Source organism: Schistocerca piceifrons, chromosome X, assembly GCF_021461385.2.
Source record: "Schistocerca piceifrons isolate TAMUIC-IGC-003096 chromosome X, iqSchPice1.1, whole genome shotgun sequence".
In the NCBI taxonomy this organism is placed as follows: domain Eukaryota; kingdom Metazoa; phylum Arthropoda; class Insecta; order Orthoptera; family Acrididae; genus Schistocerca; species Schistocerca piceifrons.
The window spans coordinates 25,661,674-25,688,817 of NC_060149.1; the positions used below are offsets into that span (position 1 = coordinate 25,661,674).

Below are 27,144 nucleotides of genomic sequence, written 5' to 3' on the forward strand. Positions count from 1 at the left end.
TTCCCGAGTATGCATATCCGTGGCTACTTGTCAGATCAAAATGGCATCTATCAGTTCCCAGAAAAACCCTCCCAGTGGTTCAGATAGGCCATTGGGCAGTACACCAAACCCAGCAAGTTTACTTGAGTGGAAAGTTGATGGAATCCTGTTCAAAATCGATCAAGTTAAAAGTTAATCTTTTATGAACAAATTTAACTAATATGTCATGGTAATTCATTTCATTGATTTCATCCTGGTTAATTCTACTAATTTCATTTCAGTTAATTTTATTCAATTGGGGAATATCTGTATGATAGGGTAAACCACACTATCCCATTGTATTGGTTCCACTGGTGGTGCTCTTCCTGAAGGGAAATGTGTGACGATTAATCTTTGTCTCAGTCTTGGATGTCCAGCTTTGTTAAGATGACTACCCAGGTTAAGCAGAAGATTTCTGTTTGAATTTCAGCATAACAGAATTTTTTATTTTTCATTATTCCAGGTGCAGCAGTTTGAAACAGATTTCAGTGGTATCATTTATTGTCATTACAGTTTAATGGCATTGTCACCATGCATTCTGTTCCAGTCATTTCAGTGCACTTCATTACTGGCAACTGTTGGGCTATGGTAGGGACATTTTCTCTTAACTATGGAGAAATGTTGTAAGTTGTTTTGTGCTCTGCTATTACAGATCTTTACAAAAGCTGTATTTGCAGATAAGGTATGGGTTTAGTAAAAGGTGTGAAGTCTAATGTGAAAGGTGTCACAGAAAACATATACCTGCTACAAGTCACACTGAATACAATTTCTGAAACAGAGCTCTTGTAAAAGTGTCATTTTATTATTGAGTGATTGTCATTGTAAAAAACAATTAGGCTTTCAGAGAAGAACAAATTGCCAGAGAGCTAATAAAGAATTGGAGATTGGTACTGGTTAAAATAATTCCAGAACTGTTAAAGAATGTGTTGGAATATGAGAGTGCCTTGACTATAAAATGACTGTAATCTGTCCTATACTAAAAAAGAACGACCCCCTGCTCTGTGGTAATAGTAGAGGCATTGCATTCCTTAATGTAAGCTACAAAATTTTTGTACTGACGAGTATTATCCCATTTACAGAAGGACTTACAGGGGACCGTCAATGTGGTTTCAGAAGGAACAGACAACTAGAGATCAATTTTTTACACTCAGATAGGTAACCGAGAAAGGTTGGGAACACGATGTTGCTATTCACATGGTTTTTGTTGACTTCGAAAAAGCTTACGACAGCATACATAAGGGCACAATCACCAACATCTGGAAAGAGTTTGTTTCCACAAAAGTTGATGCGTGTAGTACATACGTGTTTGAAGGTAATTTATTGTAGAGTAAACATCAGTACAGGAGTGTCGGAGCATCTTGAAGTCAGAATTGGTCTTGGACAAGGAGATGCATTATCTCCAATAGTTTTTAATTTAAATTTAGAAAAGGTAGACACAGAACATCAAAAATTAAACCCAGCTGGATTAAGACTGGGTAATAACAATACACCAGCTTGCATAAGTGGATGGTGGTGTTCTAATAAGTGACAGCAAAGACGACTGGCGGGTCATAACAAATTCTTACAGAAATATCGCAAGGAAAGCAGGATTACAGATTAATGAGGAGAAATCTGAGTACATTGTCATGAGCAACACACCCAATGATGATACCCCATTGATAGTAGATTAAGTCATTTTTAAAAGAAGACATATTTAAATATTTGGGAAGTGTTTTTAGCAAGCAGAATAGAAAAGAGTAGCAACGGAGATTAAATCAAGGATCACAATGGTGAAAGAGCATATTTTGGCATGAGGGACGTGCTGCACAGTAGAGCAATTTCGAGAAGTTTTAAAATCTGAGTGTACCACAGTGGAATTCCTCTGTATGGGTCTGAAACCTTTACATCAAGGAAGACAGATGAACAAAAACTGCTAGTCTAAGAAAGAAAGAAATTAAGGAAAATATTTGGCCCCAAGGAGGACACCCAGTCACAGGAATGGAGGATTTTTTTAAAAAAAAAAAAAAAAAAAAAAAACACAGGGACTCGCAGACCGATACCCACAAGCTGATATTGGTTGAAGGCTGAAGAAAAGAAGATTGATGTGGGCAGGACACCTAATTAGCCCTTTCCTGCTACACATATGCTCTGCGCATTTCCTGCTAAGTGTGTCTTTGTTGTGGCTGTACTACTTGCCAAATGCTGATACCTATGTTGAGAGATGGAGTACCGGTTGCTATGAAATGCTTATCATCCGATTTTAAGAAAACTATTTGCTGAAAACATCAGGTTTTTGCATATCTTACAGTCTGATATATTAACTTGCTGAAAGACTGAATGTCTTTTTGTTGTGTGTATGTCATAGTTACAGTGCTGCATCAGGTTGAGTAAAACGTTGCAGGGAATTTTAAAGAGTTTTCAGAGGTGAAAACACATTGCGTAAACTTTATGTATGGTTGATTTTAGCTCATACATTTTGGTACACAAAATGTAGATAAGATACCAAAATTTTATCTAAAATTGAGAGCAGAACTATATCTCATTTCATTCTCAAGTTCTTGATTTTTATATCTGATGGATGGTTGCACGCGAAGCGCTCATTTCCATCCATGTGACTTGGTGATTATGTGGTCATAACAGTATCATATTTCATAAATGGTTCAAGATATCGAAACGAGATTTTTTGCAAATGATGACAAGCAAAGAGGCACATATGTTGTATGGTAAATAGTAAAAAGATTTTTTATTCACTGAGATATCGAAGTAACTTGTCCGCAGCTATGAGAGGTCAGTGCCTCAGGACGCATCCAGACATCAGTAGGAATGAAGGAAAATCCAAGCAGTGTGCATATTACACATCCACAGCACCTGGGGAATGGCGGAGCATGAAATATATAGCAGCAAAAGAGTGAGGATGGAAGAGGAAAGATTACCACAAGTAGCATTCTCAGGATCTGTGGAGGGCAGATTTGGTAGAGAGAGTCTATGGACAAGATGGAAGGATGATATCAGCAGGGGTACAGAGATGATGGGCATAATAAAAGGAGAATGGACCACGAAAGCCAGAAACAGAAATGACTGGCAGATGAATGTAGAGAATGCATATGGTCTCCCAGGCCAAAGTGAAAATGAAGAAGTGATTATCAAATAATTATAAGCAGAGTATTTGAAATTTGTAATACAGGGATAAAAAGTAAACTATATTGGTTGTATTTAGTTCCGTATTTTATGCACAAACTTCTCTTCATTAAGGATAACCCCACTTTTGTGGATGATGAAACATGAAAGCTAGTTTCTTGTTGGGTCCTACAATACTATATTTTTCAGGAAACCCTTGTCATTTTGCAAAGGATACCCTTAGCTAGGAAAAGAGCCATCAAAACCATCTGTAGTGTGTGTTCCTGATCTTCATTAACCCTTCACCTTACCATCCCTCTACCAGTACCCTTCTGAGATTTATGGTTAGTACTGTGGACTCATTCATAAGAGCTGTAGTGGTCACTAGGAAAAAAATATTTGATGCTGGGTATCATTTCCTTTACAATTACACAGAAACAGCAAAACTATTTTGCAGATTACATTTTCAGTAGGACTCGAATAATTTTTTCTTTAATTGGATGAGAACATCAAATTTTAAAAATAAGGGTTTCTTGCAGTGCTCCTTTCATTCTGTGCAGATGTTCTTTATATTAGCTGAGAACAATTTGCTGAAATATAATACTCATATGTATGTTATAGTACTGGAGGTTTCTGTTTCTTTATTTTGGTTTGTTCATTAATCAGTGAGCCATATCTGTAGACATTGTCCTGATAGTAGCTTTGGGTAAGAAATTCCCACGAAATCAGAGAAACAAACAATGAATTAAAGTTGATAAGTAAAAGATTCTTGGAGCTTTGCCAATAAGCCTATAAGATCAATGATAGAATTTCTTGGCTTTACGGTGCAAAACCTTTCTAGGTAAATAATGCTCTTATTTTTCAATACAGTCAACTTTTAGAGACCCCTTCACTTTTAACGGCCATGTAAAAAGTTCTCTGCCTGGCACAGATGAGACAGTTTAACACCAATAGAAATTCATCCAGTACTCATAAAGGTTTACAAGCAGTCTGCTGCTTCATTTCAACAGTTCAGAAATGGGCACTCAAATTCAAATGTGGTCATACTTATCTAAAATATAATTCAGATGAAAGGTGCCCCAAAACTGCAACTGCTGGAGAGAATGTTGATAAGTGTGCTGTTCAGTAGAACAACCAACAGTGTTAAGGTACAAAGTAGCTGACACTATAGGCATGTCAGAAGAAAGAATAGTTTAGGATTCAGTGGTGAGTGTTCAGTTGGTGGGCGCAGTGGAGACATTGTTGGCAGTTAAGAATGACATTTATTGGCTTCCACGCATGACGTAGTGAGGCAACCTCATGTCTCACTGTTGTCTCTGGCCGGTGCAGACTTATGGGTGGCAGCATCTGTCCTGGCTGCTGAGCTGACAAAGAGGTCTTTGGTAGGCCGGCAACCTTTACAAGCCATGGCTGTTGACACCAGCAGCACACTTTTTTCCTTGATGTGGAGCCCGCATGGCCCTGCGCTATACTTATGTCACTGCCGGCCGCAGTGGTCTAGCGGTTCCAGGCGCGCAGTCCGGAACCGCGCGACTGCTACGGTCGCAGGTTCGAATCCTGCCTCGGGCATGGATGTGTGTGATGTCCTTAGGTTAGTTAGGTTTAAGTAGTTCTAAGTTCTAGGGGACTGATGACCACAGATGTTAAGTCCCGTAGTGCTCAGAGCCATTTGAACCATTTGAACTTATGTCACTGTGACGGCATGCAAAGACGGCTGTGCTTGGGGTATGACTGGCAGCCCTCTGGGAGAAGTCGGACAATGGCTGGTGCTGTGGTGCAAAATCCCTCTAGGAACTCTGCATCACCAGCTGCAGGAATGGACGGCAGGTCAGTGGGTCTGTGGCACAAAGTCCTGTGAAGGACTTAGTACTGGCTGCAGGTGCAGCCTGGTCTGGAACCCATGGCTGCTGCTGGTGATGCCCAGTCGTTTATTGGTTGGCATAGAGCCCTGCCATTGTGTTGGTCTCGTTGGTTTTTGGCGACAAGAAGTGATCCCATCTCGAAATTCAGACTTATTTTTGTGCCTCTGGTGTGCATTTCGTTACATGGTTACCACTGTGTGATACAGTTTACTGCTGCACTTGGCTATCCCAGCTTTTTAATCCCTTTGCATGTCTTTTATTGTCACCCTCATGTCACCACGCTGGCAGCTACTGACTGCTACTCAATAATCCACAGCAGCTACCACACTACTTATCATTAGTTTTGATAAAGACTTACCATTTTTGCTCAAAGACTGTGTAGTGGCACTACCCAGCCCCTTCCACAGAGAAGACCTGGTCCCTCAGGTCTTGCTCCAACCCAGATCTCTACTGTGATTACCATTAATTTGTAAAACAAGCACTTAACTACTTAACTCTCAACTCTTAAACATTACACAGTTGTTACATTAATCCTTAAAGTCTATGAACTTGTTTCTCGCTTGTACTGTGTGATCTCTTCACATTTGTATGGTCCCTTGCCCTGCTCATTATCTCAAATAATACGAAACATATTTGATTACTAGGCCTGTCGCCATTCTTAAACAAAAACAACTTCTAAATCTCCATTCTACACATATAAAATAAAAATGACACTCCCTTTTTTGTTAATAAATTATCCTTAACATGTCAACTTCAACAAACATGGCCCAGCTTCTTAGCTTATTCCTCCCACTGCAGCACTCCTTACATTCAAAACAGCTTTCTGGTGCTTGGTGGCACTGCACGATGTGAATTACTCCTTAATGTATCTGTACATGGTTTAACTGGTTTATGTTATACACTAGATATACTTCTTGACAACTCTACACTGGCAATAGCTTTCTGTCACCAAAGGTTAACTTCGGCATGATGTTCAGTCAGAATGTTTACTTTCAGGCTTGCGTTGACCCCTTCACCCACTTCATACTCATCATATACACCAGACTGTGGCTGTGTTGTAAACAGCTTGCTGCACACATCAACTGCTTGCCCTGCAATGCTGTGACCCAGCACTTGTGGCATTTTCTTAACTTCTGGCATATACTCTTCAACAAATACAGCCCTATTGACTTGATAATACACTCTGCGAACTTGTCTCCTCTTTCTTTTTCTCTGTTAGCCCTACTTCTAACTGTGTCTGTATTGTTTCTACCTCAACATCAGCAATATAACTATCAATAACTTTTTGTACATTCCCTGTAGTAATTGAAACAACAAAACCATCTGCAATTCCACTCTGCATGGGGCAAAAACCACTCCAAACCAGACGAGCCCGGTCCACCTTGGGTACAGTGCTGCAGATTGTCAGCTTGGCTTCCACTCCTCGAGAGATGGAGGCCGCCTTCACCAATTTAGCCAGCCGTCGAAAGAACCCAAGGATTTCCTCGGAACCCTGACGACAGGCATAGTTGGTACCGACATGTGCAACTATCTGCAGCTGGCTGCACCCCGCATGCTCGATAGCCACTGGAAGAGCCTCTTCCACATCCCGGACAAGCCCCCCCCCCCCCCCCCCCCCTCTTCCCTGCCCTAGCTGCTATGCTCCTGAAGGACTCCATGACCCGCCTAACATTGGAGCTCCCAATAACTAACAAATCCCTACCCCCATGTGCCTGTCTGGACCTTGCTGAAGGAGCGGCCACCATCCTGGCAGAAGGTGCATTCTGATCCGGCTCAGTCCTCAGTCCCCCCCCCGCCTCAACATCAGATAGCACACTGAACCTATTAGCAAAGTGCATGGGATTTGGCAGGAGCCTGCGTCCCCCATGCAGCCTTCACCTTGAGGCTCGAGACCTCAACATACTCTGCCACCCACACTGAGGTGAGAGTGGGCCGGCCGGCTCAGTCGCACCTGAGGTTGGCTCAGTGACAGAGAGCTGTGATATCCTCCCCTGCACATCTAGTACAGCAGAGGCTGCCCCAGGCACCCCATCCCCACGCACTTCAAGGTGGTACTCTGGAGCTTGTTGACTGTGGCCAACAAAGCTTCCAGCTGCATTTGGACTGTGACCAACTCCTCCTGCATCTGCACACAACAGACACAGTCCCTATCCGATTTACTATAAAAAAACTTAAGGAAACCTACTGTCACACAAGGTTAACAGCTACACTCTAGTTGGCGGAAAGGCCACTCTATAATGAAAATAAAAATTTATGGTAGAAGCAAGATCTGGTGCTTATTTTCCTGCTAGGGGCTATTCAGTGAATACTAAAGAATAAGACGGTGACCTACAGTAAACTGTTAGGGGGCTATCTAGTGAATATTATAAACCAATTAAACAGTGACCTACGGTAAGCTGAACCTACTGATTATCCCTCGTATTTGTAATTTAAACAAGCATTTACGTACATGTGAAAGTGACCTAATAAAACTATAAAAACTGCTACCTTAAATGTGCCGAGTCTAAATGGCACTAATAAACGTAAACACTGGGTATTGTACACTGACAGATACAGGTACAAAACAAAACCTTTAGCTAACAATTAGAGTTCAGAATGTAAAGTACAAATACAAATTCTACTTTATTAGAACTGATGGGTTTACAGTACACGATCACTAAAGCCCACAACAAGCTAAGGAATTTAAGTAGACGACGAGGTGAGTTTTAGCTTTCTGCTAACTAAACCATATGTAAGAAGGGCGCAGAAGTTGTATTGTAACACTGATTTACTCAGATATTGTAGTGTAATACTAATTTACCACATATTTTACGTTTGCTCAACTGTTAACGGTCGCAGGTTGTGCTAGTCAAAAGTATACAAGTGAGGTTATAAATCACTGTCAGTATCACTATTCCTAATAAATAGTATAAAAACTGCTACCTTCAAAGTATCGAGCCTAAATGACTAATAATCACAAATACTGAGTATTGTGCACTGAATTAATTGATAATCCCGCGTATTTAACGTCAGTTAAGAATGTAAACAAACATTTGCGTACACCCGGAACTGTCCTAAATAGAAACTTTGCTTATCTTATTCAGATGCAAATAAAAACTGAAGCCTTTAATTTATCGTGTGTATCTGACACTAATGCACGTAAATACTATAGAATAGACAACAAAAATGCTTTAATTACTAGCTAAGTCACTTATTTTGTAACAAAGCAAGCAGAAAGCACTCGTAGTCGGCTTCAGGGCTATACTAGCCACAGGAATAATATATTTGCTTGGCTGATGGCTACCCCTGAGCAGGCTTAAATGTGAGAAGTAGGGCTCATATATCAAAGATGCACCACAGAGTTGATCCAGGGCTAAAACATCAAAAGTATAAGCCAATGACTTTTACTCGCCTTTCTATAACTAGGCTTAGGTTTTAGAGCATAGATACTAATGACACTGAGATTCGCAAATTGCAAGCTCAAAATCATAAATCAATACGTGTCACAGTTATTGTTTTCCTTTCTTAAGCATACCACAAACTGAAAATAACTTTCACCAGATGTGATTCACTTTCTTGCAGCATCTACAGTGGTTGTAGTGTAAGCATTATGTGCACTGAAACATTGCTTGAGCTATATAGACTTACAAAGGGTATTTCTGGATAATCGTATATTTGGCACTACCCCCAAAACAGAGGAACATAAGTGAGAAGACAATAACAGAGCACTGATTGCAAAAAATGGAGATCCACTGTGAAATTCCATAAGGTACAAGTACTATAATATCTCATATCGTTGAAGTGCACTGTGAAAGTAAACCATGCCCCATCACCAAAAAAGTGGACTGCAGGTGCATAAAGGAAAGAAAACAGGGATTGTAAAATGAACCCAATACACTGACAGTACAGTTTTTAATATGTCATTCTAAAGTAAAACTGTTATTCGGTCCACACTGAGGTGACAAAAGACAACCGATAGCAATATGCACATACACAGATGGCAGTAGTATCACGTACACAACGTATAAGATCTCTGTGCAGTGGTGGACCTGTCATTTGTACTCAAATGATTGATTTGAAAAGGATTATGACTTGATTAGGGCCACATGACGGGAATTAAGAGATTTTGAATACAGAATGGTAATTGGAGCTATTGCAAAAGTCATTCCATTTTGGAAATTGGTAGGGAATTCAGTATTCCGAGATCCACACTGACAAATGTGTGCTTAGACCACCAAATTTTAAACATTACATCTTTCAATGAACATTGCATTGGCCAACAGCCTTCACTTAAAAATCGAGAGCAGTGGTGTTTGTGGAGATATATCATTGCTAACAGACAAGCAGCACTGCGTGAATTAACCACAGAAATCAGTGTGGCATATATGACGAACATATCCGTTAGGACAGTGTGGTAAAACGTGGTGTTAATGGGCTATGGCAACAGACAACCAACATGAGTACCTTTGCTTACAGCACGAAATTGCCTCCAGCACCTCTCCTGGGCTCGTGACCATATTGGTTGGATCCTAGACAACTGCAAAACTGTGGTTTGGTCAGATAAGTCCCGATTTCAGTTGGTAAGAGCTGATGGTTGGGTTTGAGTGTGGCTCAGAGCCCACAAAGCCACAAACCCAAGTTGTCAACAAGGAACTGTGCAAGCTGGTGGTGACTCCATAATGGTGTTGGCTGTGTTCACACAGAATGGAATGGATCCTCTGGTCCAACTGAACTGACCATTGACTAGAAATAGTTATGTTTGGGTACTTGGGAGACCATTTGCTGCCATTCATGGACTTCATGTTCCCAAATAATGATGGAATGTTTATGTCTGCCAGTGCGCCATGTTACCAGGCCGTCATTGTTCGTGGTTGATTTGAAGAACATTCTGGACCCTGTCACCCAATAGGAATGCCATCGAACATTTATGGGACATAAACAAGATGTTCGTTCATGCACAAAACATTGCACTGGCAACACTTTCACAATTATTGATGGCTGTTGAGGCAGCATGGCTCAATATTGCTGCAGGGGACTTCCAACAACGTGTTGAGTCCATGTCACGTCAAGTTGCTGCACTATGCTGGGCAAAAGGAGGTCTAACACGATATTAGGAGGTATCTCATGGTTTATATCACCTCAGTGTAAAATAATCAGAACAACGAAAAGTAGCTTCACCCCTGTTATGATTGCAAAACAGTCATTACTGATGTTTGTTGATAAAAGCGAAAATCTTCAGATGAATAAGCTCTTTAATTTTCACTACACTTATAACAGACAGAGAGAGAGAGAGAGAGAGAGAGAGAGAGAGAGAGAGAGAGAGAGAGAGAGAGAGAGAGAGAGGGGGGGGGGGGGGACCAATAAGAGGTTCACCTAGCAGACCGTGGGGCACAGTTGCAAAGCAGTGCCTCGCAGTTAGTGCAATTCCTCCATAATGTATTGCCCGATAGTTTCATATTAACGACTTTCCTAGGTCAGCACTATATTTATATTAGACTTGTGGAGGACTAATTGCTAGAATAGGCTACTGTGTTATGTGGAAATTTTAGTTAAATGAGGTGACGCTCATTGTTTGATCTGGACCACTGAAACATTCAGCATATCCCAAAACAGCCATAAAGTCTGTACACTAATGTCAAGATAACTCTTCAGCACATTTACTGTCTACAGATATTGATATTTACCTGTCCTCTTTTAACTGAAAACATTGGGTAGGCAACTAGTGCAAAACCAGAATGACCAATAGACGTTAAAGCTAGCAACCTTCCAGGTAATATCATTATGAACAAACATGAAAAAGTCATAGGGAAATCTAAAACATGAAACAGAGACATTATTCACATGACCCCACGTAGCATCCTGCAATGTCATCGAAATTTCAGTAAACCACAGAAGCCAGTTAAACAAAGTGATATATTAGAAATAACAGCCAACTGGTAGCAAAATAAAGGTCCATTAAACCTTGACCATTGTTTCGACTTTTTTAAAACCATCTTCTTCAGATGATGTAGGACTTGCTTTTACAATTTTCAGCTTAATGTCCATATATTTAGATGCAGCTTTGGATACTTGGGAAGGTGCAAATTTCAAGATTTTGAAGATTTAATATCTTCAAGGTTTAATAAACCTGTATTTTGCAACTGGTTGGCTGTTGTTTCTGTTCCATTGAAGCTCTTGCATGCACAGTTGCTATAGCTCAGCCATGTTCAAAATCTCAAAATAATATGTTATTTTCAAAGTTTAACGACCCTCATGACAAAAATCAACTCCCGTCACTAGTTATTTGCTGTACTGGTCTCCACTTAACTCCAAATTATAGGGGCATCAAAACTCTGAGAAGAAGGAAAAAAAAAATCTCTAGACCAACGTTCAAAGCACAAGAACAAGAAAGATCCAACAGTCACAGGAAATCAAGCACGTCAGCTCCCATGGAAACAATATAGTTCGTTCCTTTTTTAAGAAGTTGCCAACCGCTAATGATTTTCATGATGTGCTGCCTTCAGTTAACAATGCCAGCTCCTTCTACATCTCCACATTCCATGTTACTACTTGAGACTACAAAACTGCTGACTAGCCATCACTACTGGGAGCTACTGCTGTAATGTCTTGCATCTCTGCAGTTACTCAAAACAAGCCATAATAAGTCGGAAACTGCTGATGAACCTGTACGCTTGGGCACAGAAACATGTCTTCTTTCAGTCATTCCGTACTCGACATGTAGCTTGTCCAATCACCATAGATCCCAAATAGCTGTCTGGAGAAAACTATATGCTACTGAAAGTGGTCACTGTGTTCTGCAACTCTATGGATGTTAAGCCCTCTCTCTCTCTCTCTCTCTCTCTCTCTCTCTCTCTCTCTCTCTGTGTGTGTGTGTGTGTGTGTGTGTGTGTGTGTGTGTGTGTGTGTACATGAGGGAGCAGGTTGGGGGGAGGAGGGGTGGTAGGGGATATTGAATGTGAACAAATATTAGTAAACATTAGAAGAAATTTTTCGGAGGATCAAGGATCAAGCGGGTACACCAATACAGGCTAATAAAACTAAACTAAACTCCACCCGAACAGGCCGTGAAGGCCCAATGGTACTGATCGGCCGCCGTATCGTCCCCAGTCTACAGGTGTCACTGGATGCGGATATGGACGGACATGTGGTCAGCACACTGCTCTCCTGGCTGTATTTCACTTTACGAGACCAGAACCTCAACTTCTCAATCAAGTAGCTCCTCAATTTGTCTCACAAGGGCACCCCACTTGCCAACAGCGCTTGGTGGACGAGATGGTCACCCATCAAAGTGCTAGCCCAACCTGACAGTGCTTAACTTCGGTGATCTGATAGGAACTGGTGTTACCACTGCAGCAAGGCCATTGGCAATACAGGCTAATAGAGAGATGAATTTGAAATAACAAAAAATAGCCTTAAAAGAGGCCCTCTTGATGTATTCCTTTCAACATATGTAGGCTGAGAGCAAGTACTGATAATTTAGTATTCAAAACATAAAATTAAAAGAAATTTATTTTAATTAAAAGGTGGTGACATAGAGGAAAACTAACTCATTTTTTTATCTTGTATTTGATGTTTTTCCATTGCCAAATGATGTTCCACTGCCTCTCGCTGACAGAAAATTGACAGAAGAACAAGTAAAGAAAATAAAATGCTTTCAGTTTTCTAATATTTTGTCCAAAAATCCCCATTATTTCTGACATCAATCATGCATTTTGGCATGGAATTAATGAGGTGTTGGATGTAATTGATAGAACAGGCAGCTTCCTCCCAGGCCTCAGGAGCACATAGTCCCGAAGGGCATCAGCTGTAACTGGTTGGTTTTGTGGCCAGTTCTCTGACATTGTTCCTGCTAACTGTACCCAAATATTTTCTATGGGATTTATATCAGCAGCCTTTGGCAGCCAGTTCATGTCATTAATATCCAAGTTGGACCGTTACTGCTGAACGAATGTGGACTTACGCACAGGTGAATGATCTTCCTGTAGCGTGAATCCACCTTCACTATGTAGTGTTCACACTGAAGGCAACATCACATTCTTCAATATGTGGCCGTACTGCCTGCTATCAAGTGTTCCCCGAAATTCTATGAAGCTTTCCTGCTACTCTTACAGAAATCCAACCCCAGCAGAGAACTGATATCTGGCCACTTCTTCTTATTGTAAATACTTATTCCTTGCGATGTCTTGTCCCTCGTGGTCTGTTAACTATGCCCCAGGCCATTGTGGCTCATGGAAAACATCTTGTCATCTGTAAAAATTACATTTTCCCACACCATATTCAGATGGCACTCTTACAACGCCAGTCGGTACAACACATTTTCGTCTCCGAGTTCCTGTTTTAAAGCAGATCTGCTTCCATGTGTGCAGTCCAGCTGCTGCAGCCTTGGGCAAATTGTGTCACTGAAACTGGGAAGTTGGTCTCTTGCAGCAACAACGTCACATTTAGGAACGGAAGCTGTCACCTCTTACGCACAAGTTCTGTGTCGTCCTGCTGTGTTCCTAGTCAGTCTCTTACTGCCCGAGTCTGCAGGTATTGCATCTTTCAACACATTCTTCCACCATCTCTTTGTGGTAGCGTGTGGCATGCCACACCCCCTTCCAGCATCTTTAATTGAATCGATCAGAGCATTGACTCTGCCTCCAATGGAACGCTTGTGCAGAGCCATTGTGTCTGACTGCCCGCAATATTTTTTCTGCTTGCTGCTCTTTTTCAGATGCCTGGGGCGGAAGTAAATGTGTTGCCATCAAAAAGAGCAACAGTGGTGACAGACTTGCCACTATAAGTCAGCCTGTAAACCTGTATGGCTCCAGCCTACGAACGTTGCATAGGCCAAGATAGAGGCACTTTATCAGATGTCGAGTGTTTAAGTCCCATCAATGACTTGGACTATTTGTCTTGAGTTTATGTTCATTTATGCATACCCATGTTTGTCCCTGAATAAAAATTTGTTAACTAGTTCTTAAGAAACATTCTGGAGTTTTAACAAACACTTGATAACTGTGCTGTAAAGGTGCTAAATACCAGTAATTAGTGGTTATAGCAGACATGTGTTGGAGTCTGACAGCGGAAAAGTCTATCTGGCCAAACACATGTTGCAGATGGATCTAAGACAGAGGTTGCTAGTTCAAATTTGGTCCAAGACTGAACCATTGTAACACACATATGTCCAACATTGAATTCTCAAGCAACAGGACAAAGAATCAGATGTACTGGAAATAGTTACGGCAAACATATATGAAATGTATGTCAGGCTGTTGTTGGTTTGTCCTGGAAGCCATGCACGTATTGGGTCCAGAGATCAAGTCTAGGGATAGACTGTTGACATTCTGAGATTCCATCCATCACATGGGTTGATATTTAATTCACAGTTCCCAATACACAGACAACTTCCATTCCCACAATTGTCCTTGAGGTGAACTTTATGGCTTTAACTTTATGGCTTTAACAATACATGTTACAGCCATTTAATAGTTGTGATGTGAATACAGGATATCTAAGAACTCCTGAATGTTCCAGATATGCGACAGGTGTGGCTGGTAAGTCAGTTCATCTGCACACTGCAGATGTTTGTTGAATCCCTTGCACACGCTACTACGCTTACATCAGAGGACAGTCTGTGAGGTCAAAGAAAATTTCTTTAAACACCTTTGACATCATCAGCATGACAAGAGAGAGAAATCATCATCGGATTAAGATGCTTTGTCTGGCATACATCATAAACACCTTTGACAACACCTCATTTACAGACATCCATTGACAATTAGCACGACGGGCATATTACAGTTACGAAGAGGTCAACAGTTCGATTTAAATCCTGAGTGTGAGTGTTGACATCCAGTGGTGCATTCATTTGTTTATCTGTGTTTATTTGTTATGTTTGTTACTAACAGTTACAGTTCTGCTATTGTTCAAGTGCCTCACACGACTTCTTCTACAGCTCTGTGTCCTGTGCCGTCACTGCCATAATGGTCTATCACAAGATTGCCGCTCACCTCACCATCGTCTTCCTCATCTTTCCCTTCTCACTGTTCCTTTTTGGGCAGTTAGTATGTTGTTAATTTGTATGTAAATAATTGCATCGTCTTCGACATGATATGCGGTGTCCCACACTTTGTGCTCAAGACATAAACAATGTATGGCGAAAACCTGAATAATATTTAAAACCCCATGAAGAAACTGGAGACATTTTTGCCAAAGAAAAGTTTGTGGAACTACATTTCACAGTGTCGATATTGTTCTGGATTGTATACAAGCATGGTAATGGGAAGTGAAATAATAGATCCGTTCATGTGACATGTGAGCTGTATTGGTATATAATTGGGCATTGTGATGTACCATTTGGCTTCATTCTTTTCTACAGTGTTTGGTTTGTGCTGAACGAACTATACTGAGCTTTAAATTGATTAACTACACATGTCACTGCTCGAGATTCGAACATCTGAGTTCAAACTTCTCTGGAAGCATTTAATTGTGGGCATATTTTTCCTAGCAGTCTCTAAGGGACTGAATAGATTACATTTAATATGTTCAGACTGTTTGGAGATCCAGTAACATTGTGTTACTAATATGATAATATTCCCCATTCTCGAGGGCTTTAATGGCTGTATGTAGGCACAGAAGTACTTGCTACATTCTTACTTGTTTGCTTTTGGTAGAAATATTCTATCATTAATTTGTTGCGAAATTGTAACCAGTACTTTAAACAGTTAGAGATAGTAACGTAAATATTAGGTTAGCTGTACTAATTTATAACATTTCTTATCCTGAATTTGTAATGGTTTGATGATCCATTCTATCTTTTAAGAATAGCTCCCCAAATGTTGCTTTTATTGTTGGATTTTTTCTCTGCTGTAAGACACCACATTGTTTGTGACTCTAGCTACTTGAAGAAAACTATGGAAATTATTGCGAAGCTGCTATGCAGTAAGCAGTTATTTCAGTTTTCTCACAAGAAAATGCATATTTTGGTTTAACATTGTTCAAAATATTGCCGTCTTTTTGTTTCTAGTAAGTTTGCATAAGCGATAAAAATAATGGAACCATGTAGCTTTGAACTCCGCACCTTTAGGTTACCATTCCACTCTTCTATCCATTGTGCCACGAGGAAGAAATGTGAGAGTAGTCTCATTGAACAAATGGCTCTATATGGTGATAGAATGTAATTTTGTGGCTTTAATCATCATTCCAAAATGTGGAAACTTATCATTTCAAGTTGCAGAAGATAGATAGGAGTGGCTTTAGAAAATAAAGTTCTGCCTTTTTCTTTGCTGATCATTGCTGGGGCCCTGTCATTTCAAAGAGACTCCATTTTATCATAACTAATGTTTGATTTTGTCATGAAGTCATCAAAAGTCTTGACTAAATCTTCTCTGTGAGTCTTGCCTTTCACTGGCAATATTGTTAACAATTCTTCCGTAAATTCTGTACTTTGTCTCCATAAACTGTATGAAAATGGACATTTATTTTTCGTCAAAAATGTCACATGATTCATCTAGAGCTATAATCAGGGTGTATACGACCCGGGACAACCGGGAAATCCGGGAAAAACCCGGGAATTTTTTCATCCGGGAGAAAACCAGGAAAAACCCGGGAATTTTTCGGAATTCCGGGAATTTTTCATTGTTTTAGCTTTCAGTTAAATTTTTGTAGTTTTGATTGCAGAATTGATTCTCTAGCAAAGGATGTTATTGTATCCTGCTACTGGAGAATGATAATGCAGCAATAAAATATAAACGAGAGGGAAAAAAATAAAACTTTAGTGACAAAGGAAATGTGCAATTTACAACAGCAAAACACCGTGCACGCACAAGCGTCTGCAAATAGCAAAAATATGTCAAAGGCCGTAGGGTGCAGACTGTAATTCTTCGTAACAATAAACTGCTTGTGATGAGCATGACGTAACAACTGTTCACATTGAGGTTTGTTTGACCAGTTGCCAGCGGTCTGTTGCGCATACGCATTTGACTCGCTTATAAGCAATACCTTCTCCCGCTTCCCGCTACTTGAAGTTTGGCTGTTACCTGTATCGGTAGTAGCAGCAAGCAGCCAGATGCAAACGAGAAAAATTTTTCTCGCGCGCCCTAGCTGCCAGATTCGTGCTTGCACAGAGTTGTCTGAGTTGCAGTGGGGAGGGGGCTAGTCTCCACGTGACCCGTTTTTACGTTAAGTGATTTCGCTGCTTCTCTTCGTGTACAGCTCCCACGTCAAATGAAAACAAAACGGATTTCTGTGGCCAGGAGCTATCATGTGAATTAAAATACATTCATATAATTACGGAGGACAAAAATATATTATTAATTTCAGTTTTCCTATTTTATTTTATTTCCAAGTTAGTAGGAGTCAAGCATTAATCGCCTTGCAGAACAGTGAAGTTATTTTTGCAAGTTTGCTAAGGGAATTTGGCTTTATTAATCTTTCCGCTGAGGCAATCATTTTATTTGAAACTAAGTGTTTCTTTCTACAGTATTGGCTAGTTCCAACTGTTCGCTGAATTTCAAGTGCACGTTATCATCGTCTGCCATGTATGGAATTATGCCATAATAAAGAACCAAAAATGAGATCGTACAGTACTGGTACGCCAAGAAAATTTACATCCCAAAAACCACACTGAAAAGCTTAATATCAGATGGGACCTGCTTCATTGTGAATCTGGAAAAAGCCAATTTCCGCTTCAAGCCGAATTATGTATTTTAGTATGGTTTACGAAATTCCGATGCCCTTTAGAGTATCCTCTGATGGCCTGTTTCTTTTATTGTGTAATGTAAGCTCTCTTAGTGCTTTATACATACGAACATGCGGGCCTCCTACACCACTGTAGTTGCAGACGCACAATAATGCCTGTTTCCTGGCAACTGGTAAATCGAACCTATTTCTAACAGTCTCCGGATAGTATTGCGAACGGTAGTTAGAAAAGCTTTACTTTCAAAGTAAATTTCTTTTTACTGAAGATGAATTATGTTACGTGTGAGAAAGTGGGATGGATTTCTAAATCACAGAGCGTTCGAAACTGAACTTTTTGAGGACCAGCCACTTACAAGAATTTCAAGCCGAGACATTTATGTCATAATTTTAAATTTACTGGCACATTTGTGTGATGTATCTTAAAGTATAACACACACAAAAAAGATCAATATTAGATGTGAAAGCTAAGCTTCTGTTGTAGAGTGTTGGAGACCAATATTATATGTGAAAGCTTAGCTTTTCTTGTAGATATACGCTACTGTGTACATTAATGTAAACCGTTAACTTTTCCTCTTGTGTGTTCGCATGTAACCAGTGATCTTGCTATTGGCTGACTATAAGACGTGTGCTATGCTCTGGATAGCTGCTGTCATCGGCTGGCGAGATCTCGTGGCTTGAGATATGACTCGCTTACAAAAGGACATCGCAACCTTGGTTTCAATGCTCCGGAAACTAATGCGCTGTGTTTGGTGCAATTAGAATTTATACTTTCGTAATACAAAAATATGCAGCGTAATATGTTGCTGCAAATCAAAGGTCTTTCCAAAACTTCTCTCCTTTTTTATGAAAAGTCTCTCCAAAACTTCTCTGCCCCGTCTTTTCTTTCTTTTTTTTTTTCTTTCTTTTTTTCAGGAAGTTCTACGCGATTGTATAAAACGTTAACCATTCAAAGGATTGATAAGTTTCACAGTTCCGAGGGAAAATCTACTGTCTCTTAGCACAGAAAAAGTGTATTTCCGCCCGGGATAAAGTATATTTTTTAAACGGGATATCTGGGAGAAATCCGGGAATAATCCGGGAATTTTTTTTCCTTGTCCCTGTTTACACCCTGTATAATGTAGCAAGGGGGGTGCCTTCTGCAGAAGTTCGAGCAAACTACTTTTATTGTCAGCAGCCAAAATTTCAGTTCTCCTTGTATTACTTCTTGCCGACAATGGAATACCTTCAACTGCAGCAACAACGTCTTTTTTTTTAAATCTGAAAATGGCTTCTGGTGTTTAGGAAGTGCCCAACACAAACGCATCGCTGATTCTGCAGAATTTTCTTCCTCGCTCATAGAGTGAACTAGGAAGGCCAGCCTTTTTTTTTTTTTGTAAGAAGCTAGTTATGCTTGGAGTTTTTCTTGACAAGCTTTGCTACCTAAAGGAAAATTTTTATGGAACTGCAGATGAGTTGCTTTGTAGTGTTGCTTTAAACTGTTTCTTTCAACAAGAGCATGTGAGGCAAATTGGAAGAGCTCCAGGCCTATCAATTAGCATAAAGCAATATTGTTCAGTCAACTTAATTAAAAGCTTCCTATTTCCACTAACAACCTTATGCTTTTTAGGACGTGTATTGATGTTAAAGAAACGTTATAATCCTCAGTAATAACAAAACGGTCTGTATGAGATCACGGCAACTACTGATGAAGTGGGAATAAAATTTGTGTACTTTATTTAGATTAATTTTTTATAAAAATAAAGGCGCCCGACGCAGCACGTGCTGGTGCACAGCAAAGGAGCTACTTCTGTGTCAAAGTGTATGCTGCTGCACACCAAAGGAGCAGCACCACAAAGGAGTCACACTGCTAATGAAGCTCTTCATTGTCAAATATAGCCGATGCCAAGTAAAACTCGCTCAAAGTTTCATAAAGTAACTGTAAGCTGTTGTTCGAGTTACTAGGTGCACAAAAAGTGGCGTTTAACTGCATATACCTTCTCCAATTTAATAGAGCTTTTAGAGGTTGATGGAGAAGTAGCAGCTCTGGTCTCGTAAACTGACATACGGCCGGTAGAGTGGTGTGCTGACCACGTGTCCATATCCGCATCCAGTGATGCTTGTGAGCTGAGGATGACATAGTGGCCAGTCGGTACCATTGGGTCTTGATGACCTGTTTGGGCTGAGTTTAGTTTGATAACTGACCATTAAGAATTCTAATTATTCAGCAGTTAACTTCATCCGAATAGAAAAAATTATAAGGATGGCGCTCAAATGAATTGTTATCTACAGAAAAATATTTTTGCCAGGCCAGCTTTTGACCTTCCATGGTCTGGATGTGAGCTGCGGTCCACCAGTTGCCAACCACTGGTATATACCATTCAGGCTAAGAGTGGAAGACTAATCTTAGTGTGACTCTGAAAGAAGTATTGGACAGGCTGATCAAGCTGATTAATTTTATGAGGTCTCGTGCTGCTCTTCATCACAGACAGTAAGGAATTTGAGGTTTTTCTTCTGGACCTTGATAAAAATTTTCAAAAGTATCCGGACCCCATCTAAAATTACTTGACAACCCCTGGTATATAGTGAGCCTTTATAAGCACATTCTTAGTCTTTTTATAGCTTTTGTGCCACATATTTATTGACATCCAGGTGCTGTTACTGTGATTCAAACATTGTCAGGTCTACAATCTATGCTGTAAATTAAGCAATCCCTGTCACATCGGGCATAGGTGAGTACAGAGTGAGTGTCGGATATCTCACGTTTACTGAATCAATGATCCACTTTGTCTCTCTGATGTCACACCCTGGCCCAGTTTTTTTGCTGCTATTGCCAAATGGTCCAATTTTTCTACCATTTTGTCTATAGTGGTCCATTTTTTTGCTGTTGAGTGTATGTTTTATGTAACTAATAAACCAAGAGATGTGTTTACCCCAAATAAGGCAGATTTCAGGCAAGAGAAGTACATGTCCCCTTACAGCCTTGTCAAGTAATGGGGTGTCGGTCGACACGCCAGAAGACATGGCTGAGGTTTTAGCTGAACACTTTTTTACTATCATTATGTCATCCAGATAAGCTCCTTCTTCAGGTGTTCCATAGGACTGTGCAGATGAGGAGCTCAATTTCTTCTCATACAGTGAGGAAGTCTACAACCTTCCATTCTCTGTGTGGGAAGTGGAATCAGCTTTGTGTGTGGCCAGAGACACTGCTCCACGACCTCATCTACATCTACACTCCGCAAGCCACCCAACAGTGTGTGGCGGAGGGCACTTTACATGCCATTGTCATTACCTCCTTTTCCTGTTCCAGTCCCGTATGGTTCGCGGGAAGAACGACTGTCTGAAAGCCTCCGTGCACGCTCTAATCTCTCTAATTTTACATTCGTGATCTCCTCAGGAGGTATAAGTAGGGAGAAGCAATATATTCGATACCTCATCCAGAAACGCACCCTCTCGAAACCTGGCGAGCAAGCTACACCGTGATGCAGAGCGCCTCTCTTGCAGAGTCTGCCACTTGAGTTTGTTAAACATCTCCGTAACGCTATCACGGTTACCAAATAACCCTGTGACGAAACGCGCCGTTCTTCTTTGGATCTTCTCTATCTCCTCCGTCAACCCGATCTGGTACGGATCCCACAATAGGTCGAATGAGTGTTTTGTAAGCCACCTCCTTTGTTGATGGACTATATTTTCTAAGGACTCTCCCAATGAATCTCAACCTGGTACCTGCCTTACCAACAATTAATTTTATATGATCATTCCACTTCAAATCGTTCCGCACGCACACTCCCAGATATTTTACAGAAGTAACTGCTACCAGTGTTTGTTCCTCTATCATATAATCATACAATAAAGGATCCTTCTTTCTATGTATTCGCAATACATTACATTTGTCTATGTTAAGGGTCAGTTGCCACTCCCTGCACCAAGTGCCTATCCGCTGCAGATCTTCCTGCATTTTGCTACAATTTTCTAATGCTGCAACTTCTCTGTATACTACAGCATCATCCGCGAAAAGCCGCATGGAACTTCCGACACTATCTGCTAGGTCATTTATATATATTGTGAAAAGCAATGGTCCCATAACACTCACCTGTGGCACGCCAGAGGTTACTTTAACGTCTGTAGACGTCTCTCCATTGAGAACAACATGCTGTGTTCTGTTTGCTAAAAACTCTTCAATCCAGCCACACAGCTGGTCTGATATTCCGTAGGCTCTTACTTTGTTTATCAGGCGACAGTGCGGAACTGTATCGAACGCCTTCCGGAAGTCAAGAAAAATAGCATCTACCTGGGAGCCTGTATCTAATATTTTCTGGGTCTCATGAACAAATAAAGCGAGTTGGGTCTCACACGATCGCTGTTTCCGGAATCCATGTTGATTCCTACATAGTAGATTCTGGGTTTCCAAAAATGACATGATACTCGAGCAAAAAACATGTTCTAAAATTCTACAACAGATCGACATCAGAGATATAGGTCTATAGTTTTGCGCATCTGCTCGACGACCCTTCTTGAAGACTGGGACTACCTGTGCTCTTTTCCAATCATTTGGAACCTTCCGTTCCTCTAGAGACTTGCGGTACACGGCTGTTAGAAGGTGGACAAGTTCTTTCACGTACTCTGTGTAGAATCAAATTGGTATCCCATCAGGTCCAGTGGACTTTCCTCTGTTGAGTGATTCCAGTTGCTTTTCTATTCCTTGGACACTTATTTCGATGTCAGCCATTTATTTGTTTGTGTGAGGATTTAGAGAAGGAACTGCAGTGCAATCTTCCTCTGTGAAACAGCTTTGGAAAAAGGTGTTTAGTATTTCAGCTTTACACGTGTCATCCTCTGTTTCGATGCCATCATCATCCCGGAGTGTCTGGATATGCTGTTTCGAGCCACTTACTGATTTAACGTCAGACCAGAACTTCCGAGGATTTTCTGTCAAGTCGGTACATAGAATTTTACTTTCGAATTCACTGAACGCTTCACGCATGGCCCTCCTTACGCTAACTTTTTACATCATTTAGCTTCTGTTTGTCTGAGAGGTTTTGGCTGCGTTTAAACTTTGAGTGAAGCTCTCTTTGCTTTCACAGTAGTTTCCTAACTTTGTTGTTGTACCACGGTGGGTTTTTCCCATCCCTCACAGTTTTACTCGGCACGTACCTGTCTAAAACACATTTTACGATTGCCTTGAACTTTTTCCATAAACACTCAACATTCTCAGTGTCGGAACAGAAATTTTCGTTTTGATCTGTTAGGTAGTCTGAAATCTGCCTTCTATTACTCTTGCTAAACAGATAAACCTTCCTCCCTTTTTTTATATTCATATTAACTTCCATATTCAGGGATGCTGCAATGGCCTTATGATCACTGATTCCCTGTTCTGCACATACAGAGTCGAAAAGTTCAGGTCTGTTTGTTATCAGTAGGTCCAAGATGTTATCTCCACGAGTCGGTTCTCTGTTTAATTGCTCGAGGTAATTTTCGGATAGTGCACTCAGTATAATGTCACTCGATGCTCTGTCCCTACCACCAGTCCTAAACATCTGAGTGTCCCAGTCTATATCTGGTAAATTGAAATCTCCACCTAAGACTATAACATGCTGAGAAAATTTATGTGAAATGTATTCCAAATTTTCTCTCAGTTGTTCTGCCACTAATGCTGCTGAGTCGGGTGGTCGGTAAAAGGAGCCAATTATTAACCTAGCTCGGTTGTTGAGTGTAACCTCCACCCATAATAATTCACAGGAACTATCCACTTCTACTTCACTACAGGATAAACTACTACTAACAGCGACGAACGCTCCACCACCGGTTGCATGCAATCTATCCTTTCTAAACACCGTCTGTACCTTTATAAAAATTTCGGCAGAATTTATCTCTGGCTTCAGCCAGCTTTCTGTACCTATAACGATTTCAGCTTTGGTGCTTTCTGTCAGTGCTTGAAGTACCGGTACTTTACCAACGCAGCTTTGACAGTTAACAATTACAATACCGATTGCTGCTTGGTTCCCGCATGTCCTGACTTTGCCCCGCACCCGTTGAGGCTGTTGCCCTTTCTGTACTTGCCCAAGGCCATCTAACCTAAAAAACCGCCCAGCCCACGCCACACAACCCCTGCTACCCGTGTAGCCGCTTGTTGCGTGTAGTGGACTCCTGACCTATCCACCGGAACCTGAAACCCCACCACCCTATGGCGCAAGTCGAGGAATCTGCAGCCCACACGGTCGCAGAACTGTTTCAGCCTCTGATTCTGACCCTCCACTCGGCTCTGTACCAAAGGTCCGCAGTCAGTCCTGTCGACGATGCTGCAGATGGTGAGCTCTGCTTTCATACCGCTAGCGAGACTGGCAGTCTTCACCTAATCAGATAGCCGCCGGAAGCCAGAGAGGATTTCCTCCGATCCATAGCAACACACATCATTGGTGCCGACATGAGCGACCACCTGCAGATGGGTGCACCCTGTACCCTTCATGGCATCTGGAAGGACCCTTTCCACATCTGGAATGACTCCCCCCGGTATGCACACGGAGTGCACATTGGTTTTCTTCCCCTCTCTTGCTGCCATATCCCTAAGGGGCCCCATTACGCGCCTGACGTTGGAGCTCCCAACTACCAGTAAGCCCACCCTCTGCGACCGCCCGGATCTTGCAGACTGAGGGGCAACCTCTGAAACAGGACAAGCAGCCATGTCAGGCCGAAGATCAGTATCAGCCTGAGATAAAACATTCTTTGCCAACTACATGAATGGGGCTACATGGATGCTTGCCAGTTCTTATCCAATTTTTTCTTGAGGACAAGCATTTTCAATATTACATTGACAATGCCTTGTCTGACTGCTGTATTCAAGAGAATGGGATACCCCAAGGCAGGTCCTTAATGTCACATTGTTGGCCATTGCTATCAGTGGCATTTCCTCCACAGTCAGGAGCCCTGTCAAATGCTCTGTTTGTGGATGGCTTTGCAATCTTCTACTGACAGGGTTTTTAAAGTGCATCTTCTGGAACACTTTGAAAATTATGATGCGGAATTATGTAGCATTCTGATGGCACTGGAGAGGATTAACAGACATCACCATACAAGGTTTCTTGTCTGTTCCGGCTCGCTTAGTGCACTAAAAGCTCTTTACCAAATGTATCCAGTATACCAGCTGATTCAACTCATCCATGATTCCTTACAGCAGCTCCAGCACCATGGCTAGGAGATGATCTTTTGCTGGGTACCCGGTCACATACCGATGCAGGGAAACAACATGGCTGACAAAGTCACCAAAGAAGCATGTCGGAATGGTGCTGTCTGTCAATGTCCCATCCCATTGCAAGCCATCATCTCATTTTCTGACACACACATCATGAATCAGTGGGAGACTGAATGGTTGCAGGTGACAAAAAACAAACAGCAGTCGCTCAAATCGACCACACAGGCATGGTGAGCTTCATGTCAACCTCACTGCTGGAAGGAGGTGCTGCTTATCAGACTGCACATTGGATATATCCCTTTAATACAGGGCTTCCTCCCCCGGTGGGAGGATCCACCCCTCTGTGCAGTTCGTGGTGTGAGACTATCAGTTCAGCATATTTTGGAAACATGTGTCTTATATACTGATATTAGGGCAACCCTGTCTCAATGGAGATCTACCCACCATCCTGACTGATACTGATTCCAATGTTACAAGAGTGGTAAAATTTTGTGAACAGTCAGGCTTCATCCTAAATTGGTGGGGAAGGGAGGCAGACTTTAGTATTTTATAAATTGCTCGGGGAAAGCCTTCGTCCCATTCCACGAGATTGGCATGCTGACTTTTCGTCGGGGGCTGATGACCATGATGTTGAGTGCCCCTCACCTCAAATCATTGTCGTAGTCATCATCCACCTGATCCAGTGCCGCAGCCCAGCCCACCTGCCTCACTGCAGTTCCAGCTTGTGTGTTCAGCCAGCACAATGTAGGTGCACGTGTGTGTGTGTGTGTGTGTGTGTGTGTGTGTGTGTGTGCGTGCGTGCGTGCGTGCGTGCGCGTGTGCGCATGCCAGAACTTTCCTATAAATGTATCATATTTTTAATTTTAAAGTATTAAAAAAATTATTGTAATTGTTGGTGATCCCGTTCATTAGCTTCAAAAAATTTTGATTTCAGGTGTCGTCACAAGGACGTTTTGTCGGGTTGTTCACAAGATACCAACGTACAAATACCTCCAACAGGAGCAAGCCTAACAATCAAAAGAATCATGCAACATCATTATCAGGAAGCTGCCGACCATATTCTCCCTCGCCTACCAGCCGCTCAAGCAGTGATGGTGTTAGTGTTAATAGTTTCGGAAGCGATGGCTCATTTTCTAATAACACAGCAATTGGCGGTAATGCTTCAATATTTGAAAGTGGTTTTGAAGAAGACTTTGATTTCTGGCTTTCAACATCTACAAAGCCACAAGCAAATGAACAAAATGATCCTTGGAAAGTAACACAGCAAGACCCATTCTCACCACCTCCGCAGACACCGCAACAGATGGTACATAGTGCGAGTTTCCCTGTACAGAAGTTGAACACTAGCTCCTGGTTTGATGAGCTTAGTAAGCCAATTCCACCAGCTCCTTCTACACTAAAAAGTGCACCCTTGTATGGGTCAGTGCCGACTATTATCCGTCCTAAACCAAATCGGTCTACACAGCCTCCAAAACTTGTACAAAATGGAGCAACAGAGAAAAAATTTCAAAGTCACTCACTGCAGCACGCATTTTCGGCACTCACATTGTCTGACACTTCTGTGAAGCTGAACACTCAAGAAACTGAAGAGACCAGTGATTACGAGGACCAAGATGACTGGGAACCACCGATGCCTTCCATTCCACCACCCCCGCCGCCACCTGAAGTTGTAGAAGAGCTGGCGAAAATTGCACCACCAGTTCCACCTAAACCACTACCACAGGTACGTTCTTGCAAATTGATATTTTTTCAAAACTGGTATTAACAAGTAGCCATTGTCTCCCATGATCTTGGAACTAAAGTTCTCTTTGCTGGGATTCTTGAAGGAAATGGAAAAGAAATGATAGGAGTAAATTAGAAGAATAAATCAAATAGAATGCATTATAGAAATAACAGTGTTTTGGACCAGGAGGATTGTGTGACTGAAAGGCATGTTGTTGGGAGGTTCCTATTTGCACTACTCAGAGAAACTGGTGTTGGTGAATGGATTGAATGGATACAGAGGATCATCTTGTAGTTAAAAAAAAAACCCATGGTCTGCCATATTGTACATATTGTGGTCGAACTTATCTTTCGTGACAAGTTCTCAGTGCCCATTGGATGGGTGGTAGGGACTACGTAACAAGTTTTGTAGAGATTCATTGATGTTTATATACGATGTGTCTGCTTTCGCTAGTGGCCATATGTCTGACAGTACACAATAGACTGGTGACAATGCAAGCATCACAATCAGCTATGGCACCATGTTATGTTCCCTTTGGTTCGTTCCACTGACAGCTGCCGATTGGAGTGCCATTGCTTCGGATATGTGTTGCCAGATCCACTTTGCAGAAAATTGGAATT

General features: G+C 41.4%; 1 protein-coding gene and 1 pseudogene across 1 annotated transcript in view; one reads left to right on the top strand and one right to left on the bottom strand.

The window, feature by feature from the left end:
- Nucleotides 1-27,144, top strand: part of LOC124722068 (SH3 domain-containing protein 19) — a 106,546-nt gene that overhangs the window by 18,581 nt on the left and 60,821 nt on the right. The window contains exon 4 of the mRNA XM_047247267.1: nucleotides 25,736-26,524. Within this exon, the coding sequence (XP_047103223.1) occupies nucleotides 25,736-26,524 (789 nt within the window). The remainder of the gene's footprint in view (nucleotides 1-25,735; nucleotides 26,525-27,144) is intronic.
- LOC124724040 lies at nucleotides 12,204-12,321 on the bottom strand (annotated as a pseudogene).